The sequence below is a fragment of the Sander vitreus genome, chromosome 7, assembly GCF_031162955.1.
Source record: "Sander vitreus isolate 19-12246 chromosome 7, sanVit1, whole genome shotgun sequence".
Lineage (NCBI taxonomy): Eukaryota > Metazoa > Chordata > Actinopteri > Perciformes > Percidae > Sander > Sander vitreus.
Genome location: NC_135861.1, coordinates 33,061,815 through 33,081,814, shown reverse-complemented (window position 1 = coordinate 33,081,814; position 20,000 = coordinate 33,061,815). Strand labels below are relative to the sequence as shown.

At 43.0% G+C, this 20,000-nt stretch overlaps 3 protein-coding genes across 6 annotated transcripts in view; 1 reads left to right on the top strand and 2 right to left on the bottom strand.

Moving 5' to 3' along the window:
* Positions 1-8,971, bottom strand: part of dnajc5ab (DnaJ (Hsp40) homolog, subfamily C, member 5ab) — a 23,466-nt gene extending 14,495 nt beyond the window's left edge. Inside the window, exon 1 of the mRNA XM_078255964.1 lies at positions 8,794-8,971. The gene's annotated coding sequence lies outside the window, so the exon portion shown is untranslated. The remainder of the gene's footprint in view (positions 1-8,793) is intronic.
* adrm1 (ADRM1 26S proteasome ubiquitin receptor) lies at positions 1,912-15,341 on the top strand. 4 transcript variants are annotated; one of them, XM_078255961.1, is made up of 10 exons: positions 1,915-2,076; positions 10,109-10,349; positions 10,535-10,651; positions 10,914-11,124; positions 11,504-11,582; positions 11,673-11,809; positions 12,235-12,378; positions 12,867-13,024; positions 13,902-14,004; positions 14,935-15,341. In XM_078255961.1, the coding sequence occupies exons 1-10, from the start codon at positions 2,027-2,029 to the stop codon at positions 15,021-15,023; spliced, it is 1,329 nt and encodes a 442-aa protein (XP_078112087.1). In that variant the 5' UTR covers positions 1,915-2,026; the 3' UTR covers positions 15,024-15,341. The 4 variants fall into 4 exon arrangements, with proteins under 4 accessions (XP_078112089.1, XP_078112087.1, XP_078112086.1 ...); XM_078255960.1 differs by having other exon boundaries at positions 1,916-2,076; positions 11,501-11,582; XM_078255962.1 differs by lacking the exon at positions 1,915-2,076 and adding an exon at positions 9,245-9,356 and having other exon boundaries at positions 11,501-11,582.
* Positions 15,342-15,394: 53 nt separating this feature from the next.
* lama5 (laminin, alpha 5) overlaps positions 15,395-20,000 on the bottom strand; it is a 119,327-nt gene continuing 114,721 nt past the window's right edge. The window contains exons 76-80 of the mRNA XM_078255965.1: positions 17,798-17,957; positions 17,281-17,411; positions 17,025-17,118; positions 16,798-16,917; positions 15,395-16,431 (exon numbers count right to left, since the gene is read on the bottom strand). Of these exons, the coding sequence (XP_078112091.1) occupies positions 16,283-16,431; positions 16,798-16,917; positions 17,025-17,118; positions 17,281-17,411; positions 17,798-17,957 (654 nt within the window). The 3' untranslated portion in view covers positions 15,395-16,282. The remainder of the gene's footprint in view (positions 16,432-16,797; positions 16,918-17,024; positions 17,119-17,280; positions 17,412-17,797; positions 17,958-20,000) is intronic.

Below are 20,000 nucleotides of genomic sequence, written 5' to 3'. Positions count from 1 at the left end.
TCATATTCTATTTTGCCTGGAAACGCTTCCAACACGCTTGCGTGTTGTGTGAAAAATAGGCGTCGGTCCTGTTTCTAGCATGCGCTCGTTTTCTGAGACGTGCGCGTGTCACGCAGGCAGTGTGCACGCTTAACCTCTGAACATGGGAGCCCAAATAAAAACGGACACGCCACGCAGCCAGTGTGCAGGAGGCCTTTGTGTATTATTATGTTTGCCTCCCTCCACATTCACTGAAATCTACTAAGTCATCATAAATGAGAACCAGTGATATGTCAAGGGATAGCTTCCATGGAATAAACAGCGTGACACCGTGTCTCATGTTCAGAATAACAAGCTTTACTCAAAGTGCTCAGGGCCAAGAAGAGAAACCAGCGCGGTGTATGAGCATCTGTCCAGACTTCACACTGTTTTGCTCGGCTCTCCGAGGTTGTGTAACTGCGTTGTGCGAGATGTGAACATCGTCTCCATAACAAACACAATGTGATCAGGTGCCCTGTGAGCGTCAGAATAGCTGCCAAAGACGATGCTGTCTGTGTACTCGCTCGCTGCGACAGGATTGATAACACTAAACATACGAGACAGGCTGTGCTTCGCAGGCGTATACCGCACGTAGCTTACATACATCCTCTCACATCAGGAACTTGAGAGCAGAGGAGAGAACGTAATAAAAAACATATGGCAAGAAGCACTGCTGCAACAAATCACATGCACTTGCAGGCTTTGTGTATAGAGAGGAGAAGTGAGCATTGCTGTTTGGAAGACCTTCAGAAGCTCTGCCAACGAGCATGAACCGACATCCTTTTGGAAATTAAGATTTATATTGCTTTGTTTTATCCTGAGAGACCAAACTCATGGACTTCAAAAATCATACTCCGATCACATAAAGGACCACCAATAAACCAGCTGGCCCTATACAGTTTATTGACCAATATAAGCTGATTGCAGATATGTTGTTATCGGAGTTCACGTTGGTCAGCGTTATGACTGAAGCTTAGAAACATTCTGTACATAGCATCCTCCATATTTGATGCAGACTGATGTCATGAAGTGGTGTATGTATAACACACCAAAAAGTTGGGACTTCTGGGCCTTGCTTAACACATACAGTATGATTACTCAGGGAGATTGGCGTCGGTCAAGCACTTCCCTTTACTGGGCTGCACATCAGCAGTTCTCCTGTCATGAGTTCATTTCAACAGCCGGTTGGTTATAGTTATATTACATTGTGTGTGAAACTGGAGTCACAATTAATGCTTTTATTTGTTCACTCATTTAAGGCTGTCGTTCTCTTTTACGCTTCTGTTGCATGTGTATCTATGCGTCTATGCGTGTGTGTGTGTGTGTGTGTGTGCAAAAGAGCTTTGCGTTAGTGTAACAGTCCTGTTTTATCTGAAGAAGGCGCTTCTTCTTGCATTTCCTGTATTTAAACATAAGTCACTGCCTGTGGGCAAAAAACACCTACCTTTCAATCTTTTACAGATAATTGTGACTTGACAGTGACTTCTAAAATAGTCCCACACATCTGTGCATGGTCTTTATGTGACGAGCCCTATGTGTGATGTTTTAGTTGATTTTTTTTATGACTTTCTGTGGTGTACAGTGACAGATGTTTTTGACTGACTGTTGATAATTACGCATCTGTAATGCTAACAAACAAATACTGTAAAAATTCAGCCTCAAAACCTTGGCTGTGTAATGATTGAACTAACCAAATGTTGTATGAACACAATGACCATTCACACTATAGTGTGCAGTATAACCTCAGCACTCGGCGCGCTACGCTGGTCGCCGTGATGACGGCGCCGTTGATTACAGGAAGGTGTTTACGTAGGTGGAGCTTCAATGCAGCAGGCTGAGAGGAAGTAGAAATGGAACTGGTGAGCAGAAAAAGTGTTGTTTGGCAGCACTTTCAGTCAAAAGAAGGCCATTCAAGTCCAGCTACATGTTCAATCTGCAATGCTGATTAGTCTGGTGGTGGCGAGGACCCTAAACAATACACAACATCACCGCTGTTACAACATCTGGTATGAAACATCTGGAAGAATACAGACAGCAGCCAGAATGCAGCAACTTCAGGTACGGCAAAGGAAGGACAGTCACTGTTTACTTCATTAATGTGTTGACTGTGTTCATGGACTGAGGATGGGAGTAGGATTTGGTATTCGGTTTCGGATTCGGCAGAATCTTAACCAGTGGATTTGGTATTCGGCCAAACCCCCAAAAATCTGGATTCTGTGCATCCATAGAAAGAACCAAGCAGGCCTGACTTCTTGCACAATCCAAATTTTCGTCCGAATTTGCCATTTTCAGCGTGTAGTCCGGTGCAATGCGGTGTCAGGCTTTATCCTGGCAATGTACATCCGTGGCACCAGACTAAACCTTAGGTAAACCCGGCCAAATCCCATTTCTGATTGGATAAGGGTGTGTGTCCTTACTTTCATTCGGATATTAAACCTCTGTTTATCCAGGGAAGGTTCATTGGACACCAAACAGCCAGCTACACCCAGTGACACTGTCCAATACAAGAAGTCTTTAACCTCAGTCAGTACTGGATGTATGGGTGTAATGTACACAAAGGGTTTGGCTCCAAATGCACTATCTGAAATAGAGCTGGTGATATGGAGGAAATCAAATATCACAATATTTTGGACCAAATACATTGATATCGAGGAAATATTGTAGGGTTGGCTATTGGTGCTTTCACAATATTTACACAATGAGATTTTTACAGATTTTACAACATATTACGATATCCAAAATTGAAGACGACATATAGCGTCATATATCAATATTGATATATTGCCCAGCCCTAGGTTGATGGACCTAGCGTGTGCCTTTCAACATTTTAAACATTGCAATCTGTGGCTGCGCCGACTAGGGCTGACCATTTACTCCTTTTCAACAAGTGACAAGTAGTACTCGCCCTGTTGTTTATTTGGTTGCCATGACTTGGCGAGTGATGACGTCCTGTCACTGTTCCAGTTGCTCACCCTAAAGGGGAGAGAGAGCGGATGACAGTTCACTTGAGTTCAGTAGAGCAGACGGCTCTGCAGAGTCGTGTAATGATGACTTTATGACTTTTCATAAACAGCTGAAGGAGCAGCAGTGTACCTGTTGTGCGTCTGCCCTATTTTTATTTTCAGCCTATTTGAAACACAACTCTGCTTTCATTCATTCTAAACTGTTTAGTTCCCCTCGTTGCTGCCCAGTAGGGAAGACAAGGATCATTAGTCAGTATTATTGACTACACCAGCTGCTGTCAGCACACACACACACACACACGCACGCACACCACACACACACACACGTACGCATGCCACACACGCATGCACACGCACGCACACACACATGCCACACTCACGCATGCTGCACGCATACCACACACACACACACGTATCATTAGTCAGTATTATCGACTACACCAGCTGCTGTCAGCACACACGCACACCACACACACATGCACTCATGCACGCACGCCACACTCACACGCATGCACGCACACACGATGATTGAAATTAGGATGTACTACATTTGCCAAGTTGAATCAAAATGGTGTTTTTAATTAGTTTTCAGATTTATTTAATAATGTCCCGGCTGCAACAGAAGAATGAACCCGACAATGAAAACCCAATAGTCACGTCACTATTTTCACAGCCCAAGGTGACAGCCCCCCCCCAGAATCAAAATTGCTATTCAAATCCTCCCCGCATGTCTTTAAGAGCAATTTAACAAACAACCGTTGAACAAGCAGAACATAAACTTGTAGCTATATCTCCCGATTATTTATTTAAATATTCATATTTTTTTGTAACCCGTTTGGTTAATTGGGGTTTCATTTACTCAAGCATAATACACATTTGTTTATCAAATTGTCAGAAACAACAGGGAAATGCATAGATTTCTGTCAAATACGATAACACAGACTCATTGCCTTTACTGTTCGTGAGTAAAAAATATAATAAAAAAATAAAGTGACGATTTCTTCAGGGAGCGTGTCACTCAGTAGAACTGTCAAAACTGTCCATATCAGCACAGCACAGTCATTTTGCAACCGAAAAGCAATTTGTCTATTTTCAGATACTATATGGCCAGCACTCTAATTAAGATACAGTATACAAATCTTATGTGAAGAAAATTGTATTTTCATAGTTCGTGAAGAAGATGAATTTCTTGTGTGCATCTCTGTAGTCTCACACAGATTATTTGCACATATTCGTGAAAGAGTTTGATCAGTATGTAGCATCAGCTACAAGTATTGGTACTTGGGGTTGTCCTGGAGAAATGGTGAATGGAAAACCAACCTGGTTGTACTTGGATTTGGATTAAGACTATCTCAAAGTACTGGGGGGAAAAAAGTATGTATCTTTTGGTGTACTTTCACTCAAATGGCAGAGTGGCTATACCTGCCATTATAAGGTTTAGGTGCAGCACCCGAGACGTTTTGGGCAGCACCTTAGCCCTAAGAATGAATGCAACTGAAAGGCTTTTCACAGATCTAATGATTGGAGCTGGACTTCTTAAGCAAGTTTTTTCTTTAAGCTTTTTGAGTGCAAGTTATTTATTATCCGCTCTCTTTTTTCCAACGTTTTAGACTCAGATACTGGGATAATTCACTTTCACTGGAGGTTAAACACTCCCATCATCCTCAGCTCCTCTCTCACGGCTCACATATATTCACCTCTAAGTGGTCTTCTGGGGATTCCACCATAACGCCTGTCTGCTGCTATCAATGAGGCTCTCATAACGGAGGAACAATGATCCGACAATAGCAGACCAAATCATTCGTCTACCCACAGAACTCTAATGATAACGCGTATGATCCTTAAAGAGCTGGGAAAGAGACAGAGCCAATGGACTGACAGAGCACATGCTACAGTGATGAGTGACAATGTGAGAACTCTTGCAATCAATAACATTGTTTAATTGTCTCCTCAATTGAGTGTTCTTGAAATGCTTCTGTGTAAGTCACCATAGTCTCCTGAATGTGAAAAGAGTTGTGTTGCTCCTGAGTTTTTCCTTAACAATCAATTTTTCTCTGACATTTCATAGACAGAATGATTAATTGAGAAAACAATCCGAAGATTATTCGATAATGAAAATAATGGTTAGTTGAAGCGCTATTATAATAGTAAAACTAGAAGGGCATTCGGAGAGGCATGCCCTATCTCAGATTATTCCAACACCACATGGATGCAAACACAGATGCTCTATCTTGCAATTTTATCGAAAGTGAAAAACTAGTTTGTGTGTCCGCCCCATGAATTGGATCCGCTCCCAAATGTAATGGGTTCTTACTTGGCCCGTTGTACACCCTTCCACCAAGTTTAATGAAAATCAGGCCAGCAGATTTTGCGTAATCCTGCTGGCATACAAACAACCCTACAAACTAACTAAGTGAACCAAATATATACAGTATATATATCAATGTTTTCCTGATAGTGCGTGCGTTTCACTCATTGGGATCAGGACACACACACACACACACACACACACACACACCCACACATGCCAACAGTGCAGGAGGAAACATTACAGTAATGAAGGTACTCAGGTATACTGGTGTGCACATACTGTACTGTATAGCCTATTACAAGAGTCACCAGTCACTGTGACTGTATTCATTTCAGAATTCAGTTTGTAAAGTTGTAATGTGTACATGTATAAAGGTTATGCTCAGCTATCGTTATTCTCCTGAAATACATCATAAAAGCCAAAAAGCATAATATGAGCACTTTAAAAAAAACAACAAAAAAAAACAGTAACTGTAATAATAAAAAGAGGAATAAAAAAATGTTACACCAAACATTAAACTACATATTGCACATTGGATGAATCGAGCTAATCGTATTCCATCTAATCTGGATGTGGATTTGAAGACGATCCACAGCTCAGTCCTAGTTCAGTGTGAGAAAGAGACAGAGACAGAAAAGTGTGAAGTGCAGCAGAAGGGAAAGGGAAAGTGAAGGTGAATATCTGACAGGCTCACATGACTTGCAATCACAGGACTGCTGCACACGCTCACGACAAGACTCATGACCTGACTCATCAGCAGCCAAAAAGGAGATCTGTGACTTCTCTGATAAGGAGGGAGATGTACACCTGCTGTGTTTGCCCTGGCTTTGTGGAAGACTTAGGTACGCGTATTCGGCTAGGGGGCTTAGGCTTAAGCATTTCCCCCATACATTTTGTGTCTCTTTGTGAGTTTTGCATCTCTTCGTAGTCGTATTGGGTCTGTTTTTGGTCATCTAAGTTGTTGGGGGGGGGGGATCGATACAGCATAGTATCGCGATACTTTCCGTGGCAATACTGTATGGATACTAGAGCCTGGATCGGGCCAAATTTTTCTGTGGACATATAGGTCTCTTAATGAAATTCAAATCAAGAGGAGTGGCGGCCTTCTCGGGGAGGTCACTGAGCTGTCTCCGAACCTCCAGGTGAAGGTTGTCTCTCTCTGAATGGGACAACATTCGGAGATGGCTATATTTAGGCCAAAGGAAAGTATGTAGAAATACTTCCACACAGTAGACTTTCCTTCATTTTCAGTGGTTTTAAAATCTCCTGAGGCCAACTTCTTTTTAACGTCTTCCATCGTTGTGCTCTGAGTGCTCAATGCGCTGCGGCATGTAGCCTGCCTGATATGCACGTGTTGTGTTGTGTTCACGTGTCAAAACTATAAACAAATTTCCGCAATCCGCATTCCGCACACAGGAAGACGGATGTCAGGTTCATATTTGAAATTTATTTTAATCACAAAAACGAACCTTTGCATCAAGTGAAACAGACCCATACATAATAAGCTGTTTTACATTTTAAATGTTCAATGCCTTATGCTATCGTGCTGATGTGACCGAGCCCGACCCGAACCCGACCATCATTTCTAAATATCTGTCCGAACCCGGTCCGGCCCGTCGGGTACCCAGAAGGCCCATTCTGAGCCAGGAAAACCCTGCTAACTGGCCTATTAATTGAAAATAATGACAGCAGATGACTTGATCACACTAGTAATTGTTAGTTGCAGGGAGCCCTATTTGTTATAATACATAAGCAGTGAACTGAAGCACATTTAGTTCCCAGCAGTGTAGCTGCAGATTATCCCCCCCCCCCCCCCCCAATCTCTGACCTACTACTGCTCTGTTTTCTAGGTGTAGCCTGATTTGATGTGACTGGCTGTTTCTATGAGTCACCGATGACCAATTGTAGCAGACCTCATACTGATGACATCATCCGCCATCATGCATTCTCCTCAACCCTTACACACACCAGCTGACTCAGAAAATGAATATGATTTGGTCAAAATGTATTTTCCTGGACATTGACCGGAAAATAAAACTGACTCAGATTTGAAATGGTTAAGAGAGAAGTTTTTCCGGAAAGGGCCACTCATTGAAGTTGATGCAACGGATCCATCACGTAAGCACTTAATGAATCAAACCATGCATTTAAACAAATACAGTGGTGCTCGTAAGTTTATGAAGCCATGCTAAAGTTGACTAAAAAGAGGAATATGAAAAAATCATCTTTTGGAAATTGATCTTAATGCCTTAATACAAAAAATTAGGAAAAATCCAACCTTTAAGGACACCAATTTTCAACTATGAAAATACAATTTTCTTCACATAAGATTTGTATACTGTATCTTAATTAGAGTGCTGGCCATATAGTATCTGAAAATAGACAAATTGCTTTTCGGTTGCCAAATGACTGTGCTGTGCTGATATGGACAGTTTTGACAGTTCTACTGAGTGACACGCTCCCTGAAGAAATCGTCACAAAAAAGGGTTACAAATCATACTGCTTTTCATAACGGATTTTCAGACAAAAACATGACTGCACAGATACAGTACATGTAACAACTTCACTACAATGGACTGTTGGTCTGCAAACAATACATTAGTGTAGGGCTGGGGCACTATATCAATATTATATCGACATTGATATATGAGGCTAGATATCGTCTTCAAGTTCGGATATCGTAATATCATGATATCAATGACTGGATATAATACTGCTGCCTGCAATCTGATCAAAAAGATTACAATTGTAGTTAATGATAGAGCCAAAGTGGCTGACCCGAGCCAGAACGGGCGACTGTATAATAACGCTTTCGTTATGAAATGTTTACAACGTATTCTGCCATAAACATGCGTGCACACTGCACAGTGACACCCACGCAGTCAGCCACCTGCCACTCCACGTACACATCACATGAGGACAGGAGAAGACAGCAGCAGCTCCAGCTCTTTCACATCCAATAATAGGAACTGCCCCGTTAAGAACAATACCGTGTGGGAATCGTTTTGACTACTTGGCTATAGATCCTTAAATAGCCGGGCTGTTGTGTTGACATGCTGTATCTGTAACGTTTCCACAGACAGGCGAGAGACCAAAACACGCTGGCCCCTCACTTTGGCTGCAGCAGACTACAAATCCGGACTTATCCTGCGAGTGTGATGTCTTTCTCACTGTATTTACACAAGACGTTAGAACCAACAGGAATTCGCTATATATGTCATATATATTATATATGACGCATTTTGGATCAGAACCTGACGTCACATATGGTAAACGTGCGTGACTGGCAACCGAACTTTAAAAAAAATACCGGCCGGTCGTCTGGGGGGAATCAAACCCGTGGTTAAAGCGGATAATCTCTCCAGGAAAGCACACAGCAGCATCCATGTTGGTTAGCGATATGCCTGGTTTGAATGAGACAGCTAGCACTTAGCTCGCTAACTAATCCAAGGACAGCAAAGCTGACTAGCTACCTCCCCGGGCTAACTGTGCATACCTTACCTTGTTTCGGTGTGGCTTCTGTTTCTTTTTACGTGAAGCGTAACTCGGTTCCTTTTATAGTACTCGCATCGCAGTCGTGCTTTGCGTGTCGCCGCTAAACCATTCAAACAGCAGGTAGTGCACCGACCGACCGGGAGGGAGGGAACCAGGGAACGAGCTGTCAGTCCTGGCAGTGGCGGTGGCGCGGAAACCCTCCCACTCACGCACCCGCCCTCTTCTCCAATACGCGTTCACGGTGACTGTGACATCAGGCGCGCACACGACATTACAAGGAAACCTACAAATGAAGAGTCAGTACCAATACTCATCACATACAGTGGTAAAAATAAGCTGGAAGGCACTAATAACATTTTAAAAGACTAGAATTTGAGATAATTCGTAAAATGACATATGATGTAACACACTCCCCTGTGCAGTAGGTGGCGGTATACACCTACACGTTATTTGCAATACGCCATTAATCAAGAGAAGAATAAGAACAGGAAGTCAGCTTCGTTACTAGCACTAGCAAGCGACGCAAAGGAGAAAAAGTTGTTGTTAAACTCTGCTCAACCCAACTTCAGGTATTTGAACACTGTTCATGTGTAAACTTTAGTTTTACATAAAGCTGCTCATACACACATGTGGCTTGTTGTTTCTAAATATTGAATGAATTCTGCCAGCTAGGTAAATTTAAAGTACAAATTTGTTTGGGCGTCGCAGCTCGTCGGTTTAGCCAAGTCACGGGCTAACGTTAGCATCGACGACCACTATGACACAGCTAACGATAGCTAGCTAGCTAGCTAGCTGGCTAACCGCTACTTTTGTGGGCTTCGCTTTGACACTTTTGTGACACAAACGAAGTGCTCCTTTTGGATCAGACAGCTACAATATTGTTACGGTCAGATTATTACGTTTGAAGTGATACACTAGTTACTATACGAAATAGCTGCAAGAATGATAAGTAACGTAATTAATTTAACGCTACAGCCTCACGGTTGTATCCTTCCGTCAACCTGTCAAGTTAACGTTAGATCAATGTCTGGACTCATAATCCAAGTAGTAAAGACTTTGAGGCAATTTTATTTTTTTAAATCCCGATAAATTGCGCAGCCCTAATCCACAGAACTACTAGTGACTTAAGTTATCAAATAAACATAGCGGAGTAAAAGTACAATATTTGTTTGTGAATTGTATGGAGTGAAAGTGTAATGTATCAGAAAATGGAAATGCTCAAGTAAAGTACAAGTACCTCAAAATTGTACTTAAGTACAGTACTTGAGTTTTTCAAACTTGTATGTCTTGCAAAGCTAACCCCTTTTATCTTTTCCTGCAGCGTTCAAGCCCGTTTACCAAGAGATCCAAAGATGTCGTCAGGTGCTCTTTTTCCGAGCTTGGCGAGCGGTTCGAGGGGAAGCTCCAGCAAGTACCTGGTGGAGTTTCGTGCTGGGAAAATGACCTTGAAGGGCAACGTAGTGACGCCGGACAAACGCAAGGGCTCGGTGTACGTCCAGCAGTCCGACGACTCCCTGATTCACTTCTGCTGGAAGGACAGGACGTCTGGGAACGTTGATGATGTGAGTAACTTTAAACTCAAAGGACAGACAAGGTGACTGTGTCTTTATTTCTGAGCTGCGGGGATGTTGCTGACTTGGTTTTTCCCTTTTCGTTAATCGGTTGATGCTGATTTGTTGTGGCAGAGCAAGCTCAGTGTTTTCCCTCTCCCTCTTGAATGTCTTACGCTGTGCCTGTTCTGTTTCAGGACCTGATCATCTTCCCTGATGACTGCGAATTCAAGAAGGTGAGCCAGTGCACCACCGGACGCGTCTTCGTGCTGAAGTTCAAGGCCGGATCCAAGAGACTGTTCTTCTGGATGCAGGTGAGAGGAAGGTGCCCCCCCCCCCCAGCCGAAACCGCAAGTTACAGAAATGTTTGTAGAATTAGGTCTCTGTGAAACAGAGAGACAAAAAGCACAGAGTTTATATTTAGAGTGTTTCCTTTTATATTATCTTTTTGGTGTTGTCACACCTGCCTTGTGTCACCACGAGGAGTAACTCCGGTAGAACGGAGCATGTTCATTTGGTTTGCAGAGAATTCGGCTCTGATTCCAAGGAAATTGTCGCCTGTCTCGTTTCCACCAGGAGCCAAAGGCTGACAAGGATGATGAGTACTGCCGTAAGGTGAATGAGTACCTGAACAACCCCCCCATTCCCGGAGCGGCAGGAAGCGGAGGAGGCAGCGGCCACGAACTCTCTGCGCTCGGAGGAGAGGGAGGCCTGCAAAACCTGCTGGGGAATATGAGCCACAACCAGCTGATGCAGCTGATCGGACCAACAGGGCTGGGAGGGCTGGGTGAGCAGCACTGCATATGTTTTAGACATGTATAAATCCTGACACTTAACCACAGCAGAGGCTCAGGAGTCTGATAAGGCAAGTTATTTTCAGGAAATAACAATACAAATCTCAGTAAATACATGTACAATACATAGTTTTCTCAAGTACTACCCCAAATATTTCTGATCCAAAATGTCCTGTAGTAATTCGAACAATATGACAATGCTTAAAGTTATTTTAAGAAAAAAATAGCAGTTGTTATGTGATGTTATTCCTTGTACGCTCATTTCTTTTAATCAACATGAAGCTTAGCTTAGCTTCCAGCGGCTGTATTTGTTCAAAATAAGAATCGGACATCAATTTGGACCCTTTTTGATTTGCTTGATTGTCTAAGGAGGTCTGGGAGCTCTAGCAGGACCAGGACTGGCCAACTTGCTGGGCAGCGGAGGACCAGCCACCAGCAGCTCCTCATCCAGGTGACCTGGAACACAGATGTAGACCATAGTGTATGTAAACATGACAAATGACTTGGGAATTTATAACGTCTCCTCTGTCTCCATTGTCAGCTCTCGGAGCCAGTCAGCAGCCGCCACTCCTTCCTCAGGCGGAGCGCCCAGACTGAGCTCCTCTCAGGCCCCCACCACCCCGGTGACTCCTGCGGCCTCCGCTGTCTCCCCGACTACTGTTGCTCCCTCCACACCAGGTACACGGAGTGCCGTCCTCGGCCAATTAAGAATCACGCTTTTTGGGATTAACATTTTTTTTATTTTTGAAACGGGATACAAAATCACCACCCACCCAGACAAAAATCAACAATATTCAAGACCATAAAAAAATAAAAATAAATAGACAATAAACTAAATAAACATATGCATAAATGTTATTAGACTAGACTATTTTCTAGTCTAGACGTCCAATCTGGCAAACTTTCCTCCATCCTCTGAAAATAATCTGTCTGGCTATCATCAAACTAGTCTGGACCCAGCTACTTATGTGCTTTTCCATCCCGCTTACGATTGACCCATCTCCCAGAACAAATCATCTTGGGCTGAAAGAATCTCACTTTTAAGGAAGGGTAGAAAACCAGAATTTTTAACAACGTTACTGTATTCCTTGTCTCATTATTAGCCTCAGCTCAGACCCCACTGGCCCCGGCCTCTGTTGGAAGCCCCGCTTCCCACCAGCCCATCCAGCTCAGTGACCTTCAGAGCATTCTCGCCACCATGAATGTCCCAGCGGCAGCTGCGGCGGCTGCTGCTCAGGGAGCAGCAGGTGAGTGACACGTGATGGGATGTGGGGTCTCGGTATGATACCGATTTAGGACTGTCTAGTCATTACAATATGAGGGAAATATGCCATATGTGATCATAGTTGAATATCATGATAACGATATTACTCTTGATAAATAAACAGATATTAAAGTGAACTCACTTCTGCTGCTTTCAGTATTCTGCCGAAATACAACAAATTGTTTGTTGAATTTAAAACCAATGAAAGGAGATGGTTTCAAACATTCTTTTATTGAACACATTGAACATTGAATATAGAAGGCAGCACCGAAAACAGAATGACAGTTACATTTTCAAGTGCAGTTTTCTGCTGCTATTTTACTTCCTCCTCCAAGACAAAAAAATCAGAGTGAAAAAATATATTATTGTGCAGCCCTAGTCCGAAAACCAGCATCAGCTAAATGAGAATATGGGAGACGGAGAATATGGTCAATGAAGACTGACTAACGGGGCTTCTCTGGCGCTCTGCAGTGGACCTAGCGAGCGTTTGCACCCCGGAGATGATGGCTCCCATCCTGACTAACGCTGAGGTCCAGCAGAGGCTCTTGCCCTTCCTCCCCAGCGGAGAAAGTTTACCGCAGAGCGCTGAGGAGATCCAGAACACGATCAACTCACCTCAGTTCCAGCAGGTAACGGACACAAGTTGCACCAACACATACACACATAAATACTCAAAGGGCAACTACAGTTTCTTTCAACCTGGACCCTATGTTCCTATGTTTTTGTGTGTAAGTGACTGATAAGAACAACAATCTTTGACATTGGTCCAGTTTTAAGCGTGAGCGCTGTAACCGGCAGCCACAGACCGGGCTGCAATGTAACCCTACTGGGCAAATGTGCAGCGTCAGTATGGGAAGGATCCCTACAGAGATAGACCTTTAAAACCTCTTTAACACCTTTCTGTTTAACCAGAAACAGCTCTGAAGTCTTTAAAAAAAGACATACTTTTAGCGTGTATAGAGCCAACATATTTTCACATGTAAATCTGTAAACTGTGTGTTTATTTCAACCAAAACTAGAGTTGTGATGGTTGGAAAAGTGGAAAGACGACCCAAAACGGCTTTTCATAGTTTTTTGTTTCTGTCGACTTTGAATGAAGTGTATTTTACGATGCTAAAATTGTTTATTTACATGGAGTCTGGTTGGTTTAGTGAACGCAATTTCGCAGATGTTTTTATGTTCAAAAAAAGGATCTTACTCTTTAACAGAAAGGTCGACCTCTTTAGAAATCCTTTCCATAATGTTGTCAGACACTTAGAATATTAATCTGAGCCTTGAGGCTGTATTTTTATTATGCTAATGAACGCATCTGATTAGCTAAAAACGGTGTGTTCACAAGACCCTTAATGACTCAGCACACCCGATGAGTTGATTTATTAGGAGAATTATTTGGCAACGGTAATTACAACAAAGTTGATTTATTTGGCTACGAGTCTGTTTAATTGCCGCAGCATGGTGTGAGACAGTGTTGAATTAACCCCAGTGACTGACTCCTCCCGCTGTCAGTCGATGAGTATGTTCAGCAGTGCCTTGGCTTCAGGGCAGCTCGGCCCTCTCATGAATCAGTTTGGTCTGCCGGCAGAAGCTGTGGACGCCGCCAACCGAGGAGGTGAGATGCACAATATCAGATAACGTGTGAACCTATTTCTTCAATGCCATCATGTAGGGATGTCCCGATCACCTTCTTTGACAGCCGATCTTTTAAACATTGAACATCTGCCGATACCGAGTCCCAATCCAATCCGATCATATAGCTGCACGCTGTTTTATGTTTACAAAAATAACAGGGAATGACAGCCTGGTTTTTCTGATGGAATCACAGAAGCAGTGTGGAGAATTGGAGCAATTGGAGTTTGTCAATGTCTTCATTCATAAATATGTCCTCGTTGGTGTAAAATGACCTCTGCCGATCATCTGACTTGTCCTCGTAAGCGAAGAATTTCTTATCTGTATTTACGTTGGGCGTCCGTGTGGTTCCGTAACCTCTGAGAGGGACATGGAGCACTAGCCTACCTGTCTAGATAATCCACAACAGGCGTGTTGGTTCAGAGCCAGCGTCACGGGACTGAAACCAGCTGAAACGGAGAAGGGGATCAGTGAGAGGCGCTGGTCACTGCCCTTTAGTTCAGAATGGAGGATCAGACTTAGGCCGAGCCACAGGAGAAGGAATCCCAAAATCGGAAAACGTGTTGTCATAGCTTCTTGGCGCATAACGGCTACCGTAGTGGCAACACGCATTCTGAAAAAGCGAGGCGCTAGAGAGCACTATTCGTCTGAATGCAAAATACAATTTCACCGCTAGACGGGAGAAAGTCCTACACACTGGACCTTTTTAAGGCAGCGATCAATACGAACTGATGTACATACAGTGTATGATCGGAATAAGGTAAACGGGATGAATGCTGATCCCAGATGAGTTAAAAAAAAAAGCCAAAATCGGCTCCGATACTGTGATCGGGACATCCCCACCATCATGTGGATTCTTCCATTTTTGTAACCGTTTTCTCTTTCTACCCACCTGTTTCCTGCGTCGCGTCAGATGTGGAGGCGTTTGCCAAAGCCATGCAGGCCAGCAAAGGAGAGTCCAAGGAGAAGAAAGGGGACGACGAGGACATGAGTCTGGATTAGAGCTCACGCTGCTACGCCTCAGTAGCAGTCTGAGCGTGATTCCATTTCCTCCTCGTTTGATTTAGTACTCGTTCTGTCATGTTGTCTTCCACTTGTCTATACCAAAGGCAACGCTCAGGGTGAACAGCACAGGTTAGCAGAGCTGTTAACATGAAGGTTAGGACAGTTTTCACTGTGAGCTAACTGTCCGTTTGGTTCTATTGACCTTTACTTTAACCCGCAAAGGAGAGAGTTAGGTTTTGAAACGGGGAGGATTGATCCTTAAGTTTCTTTCTGTTCACTCTTAATAAAAACAAATCATATTGGCAACAAAAACAACTTGTGTCGATGTTTATATTTTGCAGCTAGGAATCAAACACTGACAAGTACAGTTTGTATGAAAAAAAAAAAACTTTATTCAAAAATACATTTGCAACACATGGGGGTGCTGTGAGTTGGGGGGGGGGGCAGCTTATTCTTTCTGTGAAGATATATTGTGAGTGGTTATATATTACATACAAGCTACATGTTTATATTTATGACAGAATAGAGATGGGAAACGCTGCCTGCAACCTGGACACAAGCCCACATGTAACCATTCACAAGTTGGAAACTTAAATTGGTGATTGCAGTAACTCCAACGTGACCTGAACGCAGCATTGTCACAGTTCAAGGGTAATATTAAAGGTCTGCAGAGCAAATATGGTCTCGAGCACTTCTTCCAAAAGAGAGAAAAACTGACTTAATTAACTGATATTCCCAAAGGTCCAGTCCTAGTCCCGGTCCCAGGTACCGTTGCTCATACGTTAGTGTTCACAGTGTACCGACTCAGTAGGTATTCTTAACATTCTCTGCTAGAGATGCACGACACACAGCTGTATACGTCATTTACTTTAATATGCTTAATCAGGACTTATTTTTCACCATTTTGTTAGCAAAAGCAATACAAATCAAGCTGCTGTTGCCTTTTTATTTACAATATACTACACATGTATGTAGAATAGGACAGATTGTGATTCTATCTTGTAGCAGTCGCCTGTATCAGTGCATCTCTGTGCAGACAGCTGTTATAATAGCACCCTGTAGCACAACAACAAACCAGTAATATTGCAACGACAAATTGTAAAATATACATTTTTCTGAAAATAGAAAATAAATATTAATTATATATATATAAATATATATATATATATATATTTTAAATTAGCTACAGTAACATGAGGCCCACCACCAGTAATTTGTAGTTGGGGAATGTGAGGATAAGACTGTGTGTGTTTGGTTTACATGTGTGGGCAGCCCTGCGTGCCCACGGCTCCGTGCACAGCGAGGGGTTTGGATAACAGGGCAGGTCTGCGGTTAATGGACGCCTGGCGGACACAGCCGTGGAAGACTGGCAGGCCGGCAGCTAGACCAGGAACTGGGACGCCATCTGGTGGACAGACAGACCAACATCATGTTAGAACCAAAAAGAGGGAGAAGTAACTAGCTGCCAGGGCCACAGGTTGACAAAATGTAGCAACAGGTTTTTATTTCTGAGCATTTCTGCCTTTATTGGATAGGAAAGTTGAGATATGAAAGGGGACAGAGAGGGGGGAAGACATGCAGGAAAACCATCACAGGTCAGATTCGTATTTAAGTAACAAAATGAGATGTGAAGGATCCGCTCTAAAATTTTCCCTTGACAAATTCATATAAATGATATCAGGTGGTGTTGCAAAGCCGAATGTGGTCCTCGTGCAAAACTTCTTTGATATTCTACATGAGAAACATGTACTACGTGCGTGCGGCTACTCACTGGGTACCCCTCCAAGGTAAACCGTCTCTTTGCGCCCTGCAGAGCGGCTCTGTTTGGGGCCGACGCTGTGCTCGCTGGCTGCATCCACATGCAGCTGCAGGACGTTGTTCTTCTTCACCACTGGAGACGCACACACAGACCACACAACAACAACACAACAAGGTCATCTCAGCGTTCCTACAGGGCAACGGCACAGCGATAAACAGCAACTCGTTGACTAAACTCACCTGTGATGGCGTGCCAGCGTCCGTTACACAGAGGTTCTTCAGGAGTGAAGGAGGTGGAGAATTCCCCTTTGCCGCTGTTCACTGAAACAGTCACCTACACACACACACACACACACACACACACACACACCTCATAGTCAGGTTTGGTCTTTGTTTTTTTTAGGTTCAATAATGAATTATTTTCTGTTTTCTTTTCATATTTCTTTTACAATTTAATAAAACGTGTCTCCAGTTGTTGTCGTTAAAAGCCTCTCACCTCTCCTCGGCTGAGGACCAAAGTCAGGTGTTGGTCAGGTGATGTCCCAGCATGCAACAGAAGCCCAGAGTCCGAGACGGGCCGAACTTCCAACTGGATTTCCAGATCTCGACCCAGAACTAAGGACTCATCTGCAGAGAGAGACAGCCTTCAGTCAGGACACGTCAGGACACGCCAAGACTCAAACAAGAAGCTCTAGCCTCCTAAAGAGGCCTCTGGTCTCCCAACGAGGCCTCTGGTCTCCCTAACGAGGCCTCTGGCCTCTAAAGGCCTCTGGTCTCAAAGAGGCCTCTGGTCTCCTAGAGGCCTCTGGCAGGCCTCTGGTCTCCTAACGAGGCCTCTGGCCTCCTAAAGAGGCCTCTGGTCTCTAAAGGGGCCCTCTGGTCTCTAACGAGGCCTCTGGTCTCCTAAAGAGAATTCGAACACCACTACAAATTGGCGAACACACTACATATATCGGGCACTTTTTCCTCGCTAGGGAACAGTTTCCGACGCAGTTATGAGTGAGGATAAGTACCTATAGCGATGTGTCCTCCCTGGCCAGAGAAATAGGCTCCAGGCTGCAGAGGGTTCTGGAAGCAGGGCACCGTCCCCTGGCTGTGGGCGGGGCTTCCTGCGGGGGCTTGGTTCAGCGTCAGGTCCCTGACACAGCCGATGAAACCACCGGAGCCTGGAGCCTGGAACACACACACACACACACACACACACACACACACACAGCTTCATCACATTGTTTGTAAAAGAATTAGACACTCCCCATGAATACTGGGGATATGTGTGTGTATATATATACTGTATATATTACGGTCACGTTTTCAGCTCAGTTTGATTGTCTGCTTCTCAGCAGGATCCTGAACAATTAAAAAGCTTACATGATATAAATAAGTGTTCATTTTTGCACCTTAACATTAGAAGCTTGTGGAAACATGATGAAGAGTTAGTTGCCTTACTCTCAAATTGTGACCGTAGCGTTGATGTTATTGGTTGCAGAGAAACCTGGATCAATGATAGGACCTTTACTGATATTCTTAACCTCAATGGCTATAAACTAGTTTTTAAAAACAGGCCTGGCCGCACTGGAGGTGGTGTTTGTCTATATGTTCACTCTAAACATCATATGAGTGATTGGGATGACATTTTCTTAGCCGATAACCATTCTGATTCACTTTTTATTGAGATAAATCTCACAAATGTTAAAAAACTTATCTATCGACCCCCTGACTCTGACCTGGATACTTTCAAGATCAAACTGGAGGACATTTGATATTCCATAAACAGGAAGGGGGACTTTAATAGTGATGTCTCCAGAGATGATGCTGCTAAAAGTGATTTCTTTAATACTTTACATTCATCATCTTTTTTTTGTACCATCAATCAGTTTACCAGAGTAACACTTTCTACTTGGTCAACTATTGACAATGTCATCACAAACATTCAAAACACTAGGCTAGAGTCTGGAGTTGTGTTATTTGATATTACTGATCATTTTCCTGTTGTATTATTTTTAGATTTTGCTAGTAACAATAAAATACCACGGCAAAAAACAAAAACTAAAGTACTAAATGAAAGTTGGACTGCAAGAAATAATAAATAGAGAGTTAAGAAATGTAGATATTTGGTTTCGGTGTAATAACTATCTCTTAACATCAAAAAGACGAACTACATTGTGTTTCAGGTTTGTCTTAAAATAAATGACCAAATTATTGAAAGAGTAAATACCACTAAATTCCTTGGTGTTTATATTGATGAATGTTTAAATTTCAAATGTCATATTGATCATCTAACAAAAAAAGTATCTAAATATGTTGGGTTATTTTTGAAATGAAGACATTTTCTACCACACTCAGCACTTCTCACATTATACAAAACGCAGTTTGAGCCTCATTTAAACTATTGTAATGTCATATGGTGTAATACTTTTCCCAGCCACTTGAAGAAACTACAGCTTTTTAACGTGGTCCGAGCCCAATACCCCCACTCGTCCTCTATTTAGTCGTCTGGGTATATTAAGGCTTACTGAATATAATATCTTTCAGAATGCATGCATGATATTCCAGGTTATCCATAGGTTAAATGACCGTTTGTGTGAGCTTATTCCAATAACTCGTCCCCTGCACACTTATGACACAAGCAAAAAACACCTAATCACTGGCAAAAAACGACGGTTAAAACGTACGAGCCTGAGTATAGTTTGTAGGGGACCGCAGATTTGGAACCAAATGTAGTGTGCCAGATGTAGTTTTTTTCATGAATTACAGTAGAGCTAAAGTAGAACATTATTTAGCTCTAGTACAGAGCTCAAAAGTGACCGCCCACATTTTCTACTGTCTCTGGTTCCGTGAGTGTTTTTCCCCGTTCAATTGTTCCGTTGACGTTTGACAAATTGCTGATATAAAGAGGTGAACGCCTGGCACCGAGCCAACCAGCTACCAGATGAATCATGACCATAAATCATTTGATTCGGCGCAAAAAAAACATGTTGAAAACGGCCAAAAAGACGAGTGTGTAGAGAAACTATCAGAGACTTCAATGGTAGAAGCTCGCTCTAGCCTTTTTCGCGGGTACGGTAAACGTTTCCATGAATACAGCAAGCTCCACCAATCACAGACGTCGCCGTTACACTTAGGATTGTGGGTAGTGTAGTATTTCTCCATAAGACCGCGATAAAAACACCTTTTTCTTAAAACCAGGTTGATTTCATACGGCCCTCTGGTCAGTCT